Source organism: Colias eurytheme, chromosome 4 (genome assembly GCF_061535395.1).
Source record: "Colias eurytheme isolate Ceu_HAF_F1 chromosome 4, ilColEury1 Martin Lab GWU primary, whole genome shotgun sequence".
NCBI classification, from domain to species: domain Eukaryota; kingdom Metazoa; phylum Arthropoda; class Insecta; order Lepidoptera; family Pieridae; genus Colias; species Colias eurytheme.
The window spans coordinates 9,699,432-9,711,069 of NC_142983.1; the positions used below are offsets into that span (position 1 = coordinate 9,699,432).

The 11,638-nt window shown below is 32.0% G+C and overlaps 1 protein-coding gene across 1 annotated transcript; it reads right to left on the reverse strand.

Annotated features, from left to right (window-relative positions):
• Positions 1-977: 977 nt before the first annotated feature.
• Positions 978-9,854, reverse strand: Pgant7 (N-acetylgalactosaminyltransferase 7). Its single transcript, XM_090101396.1, has 6 exons — positions 9,558-9,854; positions 8,538-8,697; positions 6,669-6,840; positions 5,569-6,505; positions 4,142-4,292; positions 978-3,100 (listed from the first exon to the last, which is right to left on the reverse strand). The coding sequence occupies exons 1-6, from the start codon at positions 9,751-9,753 to the stop codon at positions 2,950-2,952; spliced, it is 1,767 nt and encodes a 588-aa protein (XP_089957522.1). The 5' UTR covers positions 9,754-9,854; the 3' UTR covers positions 978-2,949.
• Between the last annotated feature and the right edge of the window lie 1,784 nt (positions 9,855-11,638).

Here is an 11,638-nt window from a genome sequence, read left to right on the forward strand (position 1 = left end):
GATATCGGCACTCAGGAACTCCCTGGACGTGTTATAACGCCCAGGCCACAGTATTACAAATTTTTCCTAAAATAGAGCAACGAATGTATTTTCGCATAGCAACGGAGGGGAACTCGCAGGGGGTCAAGTGACGCGTCACGCGGGCCACTTACCACAAACATGCTTAGTTTGTGGTACCGAGCGCGAAAGATAGTCATCGTGTTTTTAGTAAAGTTACTATGTTAACTAACGTAATTTAATACTTAAGTACATATTCTATAATGGTGTGCTCAAACTGTTAATCTACATTTAATTTAGATTATTATATTTTGATACTAAGTAATGTAGAATTTAAATCACATTCATTCATGTTTTCTTCAGATTTTAAGATTTTCTTATCAGAGTGTTCAATTTTAATGTAAGTAGTTAAATTTTGAGACAATAATTAAGAACATTCAAAAATAAAGTGTCACGTATTTTTTTTAAACGACGAATGACGAAAAACGACCTAATCGCGGACGAAGTCGCGGGCAACAGCTAGTAAATAATAATAATAAATACACTTTGTTCAGCATCACGGATATATAGAGTATACGGTATATATAGAGACATGGACTAATAGAATATATTCTATTAGTCCATGCTATTAGTAAGTATCGATGGAAACGCATAGCATAGGTAGCTATTATATTTTCGTAGCGCAGCTGATAGCTGCTTAGCACATCTCTGGTGGAAAAACACCCTTTTGCTAAGCTTAGCAAAGCAATAAAGTCCATGTGGATAGCATATTTATAAAAAAAACGCGAGCTTGTTTTACGCATATAAAAACATTTCTCTATGATTACAGTGATAAAATTTCAATGCATGTAACTACCATTTTGTAAGGATAAGAAATAAAACTGCGTAAGTAACAACAAATATCAATTTATTATCTACAATAATATACATAAAGGTCCAGTGATGATAAATCACAGTGACAACACAGATAATTATTTTTTAATTAAGAAGTATCATATACTTAAGCCATATTAACACTAGGAAATATTTTCATACTTATTTTTTGAGCACATTTCAGAAAAGATACAGATAAATATAAATAATAACATTGTATATATTAATAGTATAAAAATAATAAAGTAGAGACTTGAAAATGACTACAGTGCATTGGGGTAATAATATAAGTAGCAAATTTATTTTTGACCACTTTCTACTGTAAAAATTTACTTAGTTTAACTCTTTCCCTTAAATTTTAAATTTAGTATGCAATTTAGGAAGAGACCTCTTTATAGCATTAAAGCTGCCACTTTCTTTTAGGCTACAAGGAAGTGATTTCATTCTAGTTTTTTGAATATTACGTACATCGTCATCTTATTGTACCAACAGGTCACAGGACATCCTTAATTAAAAAATTTTGTCATTACCCCAAAGCACCCTTATATAAATGCTTATACTAGCATAGGAAATCATAATAAATACATACAAAGAATAAGTCGTTAAGAGATCAAGACAGCTAAAATTCGATAAAATGTGCAACTACGTACATGTTTAATAGATAAAACATTCAATTCCTTCATTTATATAATAAAATTTATCAACTAATTTATACATCAATTTGCGTCTATTGTATTTTTCTAGATGGGCAAAATATCGTATTCGAAAGCAAGCTCTATTTCTCTATTGATAAAGAAGAGCAAAAAATACATTCTATATTTTGATATACAAAATAAAATGCATTTATATTAAATTTTATACAATATGTATATAATTCATTTTAATAATCTCAACTTATTAAAAAGAGATTCTCTAAATCTGAATCTGAAATCTGTAAGGAATGTTTAAGTAGGTAAGTACAAACCAATAATTGTTTAAAAGCAATTTTATATAATTATATATCATCACATAAAATAAACGGTAAAGTAAATACAGTATGTAATAAAGTCCATATCAGTTATACCTTATTCAAAAATATCATGAACTTCACAAACACAGATCGTCTTTTGTTAATAATATCATAGTAAAAAGTATAGATAAGTAACGAACACTTCTATCTTCAAAAACGCACACACGATTAGGCGTTAAAGTAAGATGGCATGCTACGAATGTCGTGAGCGAAAAAGAGACAACCTAAGTGAAATGTGGCTAATTAGCCACATTTCCATTCATTGTCTAATAACATATCTACACTTTTGAGTCTTTTGACTTATCTTTGTTTAAAGAAGTTATTAAATATGTATGAGTTAAACAGCAGGAATATAATAGGAAAATATTAAATAATCTCATAAAATGCATATAGGTACACTATGTACTGTAATATTTTATATTACTATATGATATTATTGTATTAACTTAAAAATAGCGAAGAACAATAATTAATGGATCATAGGTACAATAATGGATCCGATCGATAAAATTTCGGAATCCTATAAAATTTCTTTCAATTTTAATCCTACAATACTTCATAAATTTTCATTAAAATAAGGCTTTTTTATAATAAATAGAATATGCTATTCCGCATATTTTTGTTATTACGTAATATTTATTGCCGGTTTCCTTTCTATATACAAGTACAATACCATTCAAAATATTCTTAAGTTTTTACATTTTGTTTTAATTTATTGGGATATCAATTTCATACAATTATTTTCCTTGCGGGAATTACATGCATGCAACAACAATTTTATCATATTTTTTGTATAGAGTGTATTTTCATTAGGTCCATTGCCCAGTTTGTTTACATTTCTCACGATTTCAAAATATTAAAGCTATCGAGTATGATATTAAAGTATTATTGCTGTGACATGAATTTCCGCAAATTATAGACGGTGTCGCAATATCGTCATTGACAGATATCAAAAGACAATTTGTAAGCTGGCAATAGCTTTTTAATTCTTCAATCACAATCTCTTTAATCTATGCATTCCAATTTAAAAACATTCTTAATTTAAACTATTTTCCCGCGTCGCGTCAGTCTCACCAATTAGGTTTTTTATGCGTGATTGTCCATTGTTGGTACGTGTTGTTGGGGTCACATGGCGCTAAGCCCAAAGTGCGCGAATGCGGTTGTAATGTCAAACAGTGACTGTGCAGTCTGTGGATTATGTGTTTATGCTCGTCGTCGTACCTGGTGAAAAGAAAATATGTATATTAAAAATATAATAAACAAATAAATAGAGAATAGAAAATAAAAACATAATGAGGCAAGATTTGAATGCACTTCGTTCTTCGAACGTAGGGTTCGAATGCCATGATCGATTTTCAATTTTTTTTAATGTTTAAATAAATTGCGTTAAATGCTTAAGTATAAGTTAATACTAACAATTTAAAATAATTAGGTATATTGAACAAATCATTTTAATTAAACGGAGAAAGAACTTTTCCGTGTTAATCCAGAAAATGAGCTTAAAATGTAAGGTACGTTTAATTGTAAAATATGTTTGTCAAGTAAATACAACAGTTAATATAATTCAAAACTTGAGAATTATTACTAATTAAACTCAATTAATCGAGTGCTACAATATTTACACATATGTTCCGAGGCAATTGCGTAAGTTCATTGTTCAGAGTGTAATACGATACATATAAATAGAAGGTTATGTACATATAATACAGACAATTTAATATTTAACAACGCAAAAATAAAAATAGCTTAAATTTTGTCAAAAATTCACGTTGCACGTGTAATTTCAAGTAAGAATTCATTTTTAAGTAATAAACTTTTTAAAAAAATTATCTACAAAGAAGTTTTTTTTGTCTATTTGGTTTTAGACGTGACAACGTCTTATAATTCGATAGCGCCGGTTGCACGCACGAAAAAACATGACTCATGCGGCGTTACCTCGCTCTGAGGCGTTCCACGTAAGGCTTGAAGTGCAAGCGAGAGCGCGGAACGAGCGACAAAGAAGCACAATCGGACGTTGTCACGTTCAACTATCGTCAGTAAACCGACTTTACAGACAACCAATTTTTTTTTAGATCTAGATTCTAGACTACCACATAAAAAAAATATGTTTTTGTATTTTTTGAGAAGGTCCGTAAAAATACCCCATGTCCCCATAGCCTAGTACCCACAACACAAGCCTTAATTGAGCTTACTGTGGGACTAGGTCGATTTGTGTAATAATGTCCTATAATATTTATTATTATTTTTATTATAGTTACATACCTCCACGGCCCATCAACCGTGCCGAGCCTACAAATCGCCTGTTTCACACTATCGCTATCAGCTTCCACACATCTCTCGCCTACACCGAGTTGGCCCGCTTCGTTCAAACGAAATAGTTGGTTGTTACCCGCCCCGTGGCATGTTGATGTACCTGAATATAAAATAAACAATATAAATATAGTTAAATAAAAAAGAGCGTGTGTGCACATGTGTCAGAAGTGAAACTTCTTTGGCAAGATTCAATGACACCAAATTCTATGCCATGTATTGCCATGTCACGACCTTGAAATTTTACTCTCAACGTCTTTCTCTTTTTTAGTTTTAGAAGTTTCACTTCAAAAATAAACAAAGACACGCTTTTATAAAATTAACTTATGATAGTATGTATCTTTATTGACATAAAGTCCAACCTATTACTAAAAAGTAAAATTCTTAATACATACTTGTATAAAGTATAATTATTCCATCTTGTTGTACAATGTACACAAATTTAGAATTTATTTTATCAAATTTCTTTTTTTTATAGCGTTTGTGTGCAATTTATTAATTTTATAATTTCCATATTTACAGCCATATTTTTTAATTTTACGAACCCAATTTTTTTATTTCATATTCTCTAGAATTTATGAGGGTAAGTTTCATGCCCCATTGGGCTGCCAATAACATTTTCAATTATTAATAATCAAGTATTCAAAAACACCCAATTAATATTGTAAATTGGAAAATTATTATCAATATAGAAACCTATTAGCCAATATCCGGTCATGAAAATTGAAATAGTAGTATTTTTTGACCTTGTCACATAGAAAACTGTGTTTCTATACAAAACATTATTTCAACAATGAGTTAAAAATCTAGTAAATTCTATGAGAATTAAACGTCGAAGTTATTTTCCAATTACATTCATGTGTTATGAATAAACACACACTTGGAGTGTGAAGTAATTTCTCACCATTTGAAATTAACAGATGCGTGACGAAAGCTATTCGTCGCACGCAACCAAATATTTCTCGTGTCTACTATTTAACGGTTCTAAGAAAAGTTTATTTGAGGAATTAATATTATTTACTAGATTTCCGCCTGCGGCTTCGCATAGTTCCCATTCCCGTGGGATTTCCGGGATAAAACCTATCCTATGTGTTAATCCAAGTTACCCTCTATATGTGTGCTAAATTTCATTTTAATCGGTTCAGTAGTTTATGCGTGAATACATACATAATTACAAACCTTTCCTCTTTATAATATTAGTATAGAAGTAAAGATATAAAAAAATGTAATAGTAACATAATGGTTATTTGACTCAAAAGAAAATTTACTGGATAGAACAAAATTCGATTGACTAAAAATTTATCGTGAACCTGGCAACGGGAGATTAAAATATATCAGCAAGACAGAATTATACAATTTAAATTAGTTATTCAACTTACCGATATATGCTGGAGCCGCTTTGCCCATCGTATCCAGACAGACACCAGTGGCTTTATTCTTAACCATACCCCAATGCACATTCTTAGGCAATTTCGGGAACTTATCGTATACGTCATATGCTACATTTTCCATAAACCAGCCAAAGCTCTTACACTTTAACTTATCCCTGAGCGCGATCTGTTCACTTATATCACCCATATCTAAGAATCTGGCCATTGGCTCCCTCGTATAGAAATATTCCTTATGCTCCTCGTCAAACCAAGTCTCGATAACTCTCTTGTAGTTAATGGTAATGAGGGATCCTTTACGGTTCTTTGCTAAGTTCCCGAAAGAGTAGGGCATGAATGCGCGATATACATGACCAACTCTAGAACACGGAACCCATTCAATACTTCCACCGCATTGCCATATTTTGAAACTTAACTCGAAGTTCTCTCCACCCCAAACTAATAGGCCAGGGTCGTAAGCCCCAATCTCCAAGAAGTATCGTCTGTTTATAGCAAACAGCCCACCAGCGTGAGTTGGACTTTTATATGGTTCCGATTTGTGTTTATGCTCATTAGCTTCTCTATCGGGTACTTCGTTTTCTTTATAAAGCATTCCCCACTCGAATATTCCTCTGTAGTTTGTTCCGTGTTGGTACACCGGTCTGTATTCAAATGTTCTATGATCAATGCCGTCTATCACTGGGACAGTCATGATTCTATAGTCCCTGTATATGGGAGCAAGGAGTGGAGGCAACCAATTAATATTGACCTCACAATGTGCGTCAAGGAATACGATGACGTCACCAGTAGCTTCTTGAGCACCCCTAGATCTTGTTCTAATAAGTCCCTCCCTTTGAGTATTTCTTATGAGACGAACTTTACCGTTCCATCGTTTTATGTAGTTATCGAGATTTTGTTTGAGGTTGTCTTTATCGGAGAAGTCATCGACCTGTGAACGTTAATTTTTATGGTAAACTAGAATACACTGAGTTCAGAATGAATAACTGCAACCGCATATGACAAATCATATGTAAACTAAGCTTAACTGTTATTTTTTTACATTAAAATATGAAACGCGAAAATGAAGATCAATTTCCGAGTAATTTACTTACCAACACAATCTCATGAAGAATATTCGGCGGTGATCGATTTATAACGGAGTGTACAGTCCGCATGAGGACAGAAAAGCCCTCATTGTGAAAAACTATGATCACTGATGTGGACGGCAACTCTTCGGGATAATGCCAGTATTTGCATTCGTCCAAACGCGTGTCGGTTACAGTTCTGGGAATTTATTAAATATATTTTAGAGCTGGTCAAGCAAAGAAGCCACATTATTTCTGTGATCACCACTGTATGTGAACGCTAGGGACCCTGCTGATGTTACAAGTGCTCAATTAATCGAAATTACTATGAGTATACACTGCCAAGTATCGACAAAATCCATTAAATGGATTTTGTGTTAAGAGGAATAAACATACATCCATCCATCATCACAAAAATCAAGCATGTATATATGCAAAATGCTAGACATGTAGTAGTACACTAATTTTATGCAAATCAACTGTAAGACAAAACCAATAACACTGTATTACGAATGTGAAACCAGTTTTTTCAATTCAAAAGCACTATGTTCTTTAAATACTAATGAATTGCAACTAAATAGCCTTGAGACATATTTTCCATATTACTTTAAAGAATACCAGTCCTGATCAGTGACCTTTTTATTACAATGAAATTGGAATCATTAAATTATGCAATAGATCACTGTTCATATATTATAGCAAATCTTTTTTATCAATTCTCAATCTTAGAAAATCGGTGTCCTTTTTAATCAATCAAAATATTATTTGTTTCCTGTGCAACCACATTATTTATAGCATTTTTTCTTTTTATCAGCATGTTTTGTGTATCTATACTAATATTATAAAGAGGAAAGGTTTGTATGTTTTCACGCATAAACTATTGGACCGATTTTGATGAAATTTGGCACAGATAATCTTTAGACCCTGAGATAGAACATAGGCTACCTTTTATTGCGAAATATGTAGCACGGGCGAAGCCGGGGCGGACCACTAGTGTTGAATAAATGTTTATTTTTCAGTGACAATAAAAATAAGAAATACTTCAATATCAAGTTGATTGTGGAACAATGCAGTCAGTAATTGGATCAAGAATATGCTTATCGGCATTTTATGGCTATTAACAGTAGCTATTGTTTAAATCAGAGACCATATTCATCAGAAATATTAAATTTAAATGGACTATGCAAATGCATATATGTACTGAAAATATCTTACATTGATTCTAATCTATGTATGCTCTTGAACTTTTTGTTTTTATTTCACTGTTTGTAGCAGTGATAAATGTATTGATACTGTGTAGAAAAAAAAAAAAACAATTGAATTGCCGTAAATAGTACATAAAAACTCATCGAGATTGAGAAAACAAAACTTGAATGAAGATGAAATAGTGCCTTAAATTGTAATTATTCCCTGATAATGCTAATAAAAGTCTATTCTAAACATATAGAGCTTAAATTTGTTTGAATGAACACTATGGTCTATATGTATGAGAGTATATTTTAAAAGAATATCATTTTATGTTATTACTAACTGTGCTCCGCGGTTTTACCCGCAGTGCTCCGCTCCTGTTGGTCTTAGCAAGATCATATATAGCCTATAGCCATCCTCGATGAATGGGCTATCAAACAGCAAAAGAATTTTTCAAATTGGTCCAGTAGTTACTGAGAATAGCGGGTTCAAACGAATAAACAAATTTTTCAGCTTTATAGTCTTAATATATATAAATCTCGTGTGACAATGTTTGTCCTCAATGGACTCCTAAACCACTTAACCGATTATAATAAAATTCGCACACCATTTGCAGTTCGATCCAACTTGAGAGATAGGATAGTTTAAACATGTAGGTACCACGGGCGAAGCCGGGGCAGACCCCTAGTATTAGTATAGATATGTTACCTGTTCATAGCAATATCATCGGAAGCAGCTATGTTCATGCCATATTCACTCTCTGATTCCGCTATATCGTTAGCCCTGTCTTGTGCCATGTGGTAAGGCTCCCCACCCTCACCTGGCCCCTTCACTTTCAACTTCACTTTAGGCTCGAAATTACCAAGTTCTGTGGAGTTAAAATATTGTTACTTCTAATTTATGAATTGTAGGATTAATTTAAAAATTATAATATGACTACACCACACATAATTGTAAAAATTGGTTTGTTATTTGTAGATTGTTTAATTTAAAATATATAAAAAAACATGCACAATAACTTAAAATTATTAAATTTTAGGTACCTACTTGAAGTATTTTTCAGTATTCATCATTTTAAAATTACTTTGTGGTGTTTATATATAAATAACTCAGGCCCCGGAACCACAGACACAATAGAAAATCTATTGTGTCTGGGACCGATCGGGCCACTTGAGGCTCAATGGGTTAAAACAACAGAAAATAAATGTTTCATATTAGGTACATAGGTATTTAAACTGTTTAACTTTGTATATGTTCTTATTATCAATGAATTTGTATATTATTGATAATGAAGTATTTTATTAACATGAATTAAATACTTAATTATCAAAAAGTAATTTGAAGTTATATCTAGTATGAAAAAATCATATCAGTTTCAAATTAACTTGCAAGATTACAAACTAAGATTTAATCATTTGATATAGTCTGAACATTACTTCGTTCGTAAGGTACTAGCGATAAAATATAATATACAAGGTATAAATGTTTATGCTACACATTGTTAACAATATAACTTGTGTACTATAAAATTTTACGAGTATGACGGCTTTCAATCAAATAACAGCATGTATCGACCGTTGTTTTAATGCATTTCATTTCGTCATACATGAGTAGGAAGCGGGTAGGTAATGCTAGATTGCAGCAAAAACATACCGGGAATTTGTTTACGGTAAATAACTGTACATGGGTTCGAAATATGACATAAAAATATTTGTAACGTAATCTCACCTGTTTTTAATGTAGGATATACATTCTTGTAGGACTTATAGTATTCAGCTTGTGAATTGGATCCCAGTATTTCTACCGTATCACTAGCAACGTTAGCACGGGAATAATTGTGCAGAGCATAAATTAAAATTAATAAAACTGCACAAACCGCGCTCATACGGATGATCCTACCACGTCTTACATTTGTGATTCTCATTTTTGGAGAATGGAGATATTTCGATTACTGCATTACCATTAAATTAAAAATATAAACAATAGAAACTACGGAGAGATGCCGTGTCGAAAGGAAAGTCAGTCGTGTCAATGACGTTTACTGTATTATTTTGACGTTTGTCAACGTTTACTTTTTCGTTCTGCAACGAAAAATTCGAATTATTTGCAAACTTATCTATCATAAACTTATTTATAATGTAGTAGAAATCTATATTCTGAAGTCATTTTTAAGAACGACGAGTTGTTTGAACTGATACCTGCTGCAGAATTCCACCATCGTTCTGCCCGACACAAGGCAAAGTTTCATGCTCACCACTTAGATCTTTGGCGTACGAGTACAGTGCGTTTTTCTCGTAACTTTTTACCACGCACTACCAAATTATGGAATGCCTCCCCGCAGCGACATTTCCTAATGTCTACAACTTAAGTGTCTTCAAGAAGAGAGTGCACCTCCATCTCAAAAAGTCGGCAACGCAACTACAGAAACCCCTGTAGATGAATATGGGCGGTGGACTCGCTTACGATCAGGCGCTCCACAAGCCCGTTTGCCCACTCTAATATAAAAAAAAAAAAAAGAAGTCATTTTTGGTACTACAAAATTACAAATATAACTTTTAAGCTACCTACCAAAGAGGATATAATCACTACGTTTTACTACCTATTAAATCTCCTATTAAATCTATTAAAAAAAACCGCATCAAAATCCGTTGCGTAGTTTTAAAGATTTAAGCTAAGGGATTAGGGACAGAGAAACTTTTTTTGAGAAAAAAAACGACTTTTCTTTTTTTTTCGGTTAAGAATGTGACGTTGACAGTAATGACAATACTGAACTCGGAGCAATTAACAAGCCTGGAGAAGTAACAATTAATTGAACGTTTCTTATATAGTGGCTCTCTTTTATTCAATACCCTAATTAATGTGATAGAAAGAGACAACACACTGTTATCGGCTTGGCATTCAAATCCACATGTAGCCACTTTTTGTTCTAAAAAGGTAGTGCTTGCCACTTTATCGAATACTAAAATATCGATAAATAAAAAAATTAAGTTATAAAATTGCTTGAAGGTAATTTAAGATTCTTTTAATTTTGAATTATGGATAGGTAATTCCAAATTTTAAGATTCGTTTAATTTCGAATTATTCATTTACGATGCGTATTGCATTGTATGGTAGTGGTATTTATAAAAAAATATTATTAGGTATTTCGGTTTAGGTTGTTTTTTATGGTTTCGTAAAAAGATACGTATTTTTTCCTGTTTTCATAGATTCATTCATAGAATTATACGGAACCCTTCGTGCGCGAATCTGACTTCCACCTGGTTGATCTTTTTACAAATCAATAATCGTATCCTACTAATATTATAAAAGCAAAAATATATAAGAATGGACATTTGATATTCTTTCAAGTAAAAACTGCTGAATGAGTTTTTATGGAACTTTACAATTATACATATTATATATTATAGATTAAACATCAGAATAACATATAGGCTACAATTTACCGCGGGAAAATAACTCATTCCCACAGGAAAAAATTGGTAAAAGTTTAAAATAAATTGCTTCAAATAAAACAAATACAATTTATTTTTTTTTTTACAACATTTTATTTCGATACTTAATTAACAAATTACAATATTTATTATTTAAAATAGATGCCACTTGTGGCACAGCATCTCTGCAAAGCACTTTACGTTTCTTCCCGTCTGATTCGAAATGATTTGAATAAGGCCAAGAATGTTTTGAAGGCTTCCAATTTTCCCTGTGCTATAGCTTTAACCCAAACATCTTTTAATTTTTCTCAAGCCAGAAACCTGCAAATAACAATAAAATCCATACTTAAATACCTTTTTTTTTCTCCTAACCTAAAG

Excerpts from the sequence above, each read along its gene's own strand:
- Pgant7 (XM_090101396.1), bottom strand. The coding sequence starts at position 9,753 with ATGAGAATCACAAATGTAAGACGTGGTAGGATCATCCGTATGAGCGCG. Across the intron at positions 8,698-9,557 it reads ATATCCTACATTAAAAACAG|AACTTGGTAATTTCGAGCCT; the intron begins GTGAGATTACGT and ends TTAACTCCACAG. Across the intron at positions 6,506-6,668 it reads TTCTTCATGAGATTGTGTTG|GTCGATGACTTCTCCGATAA; the intron begins GTAAGTAAATTA and ends TAACGTTCACAG.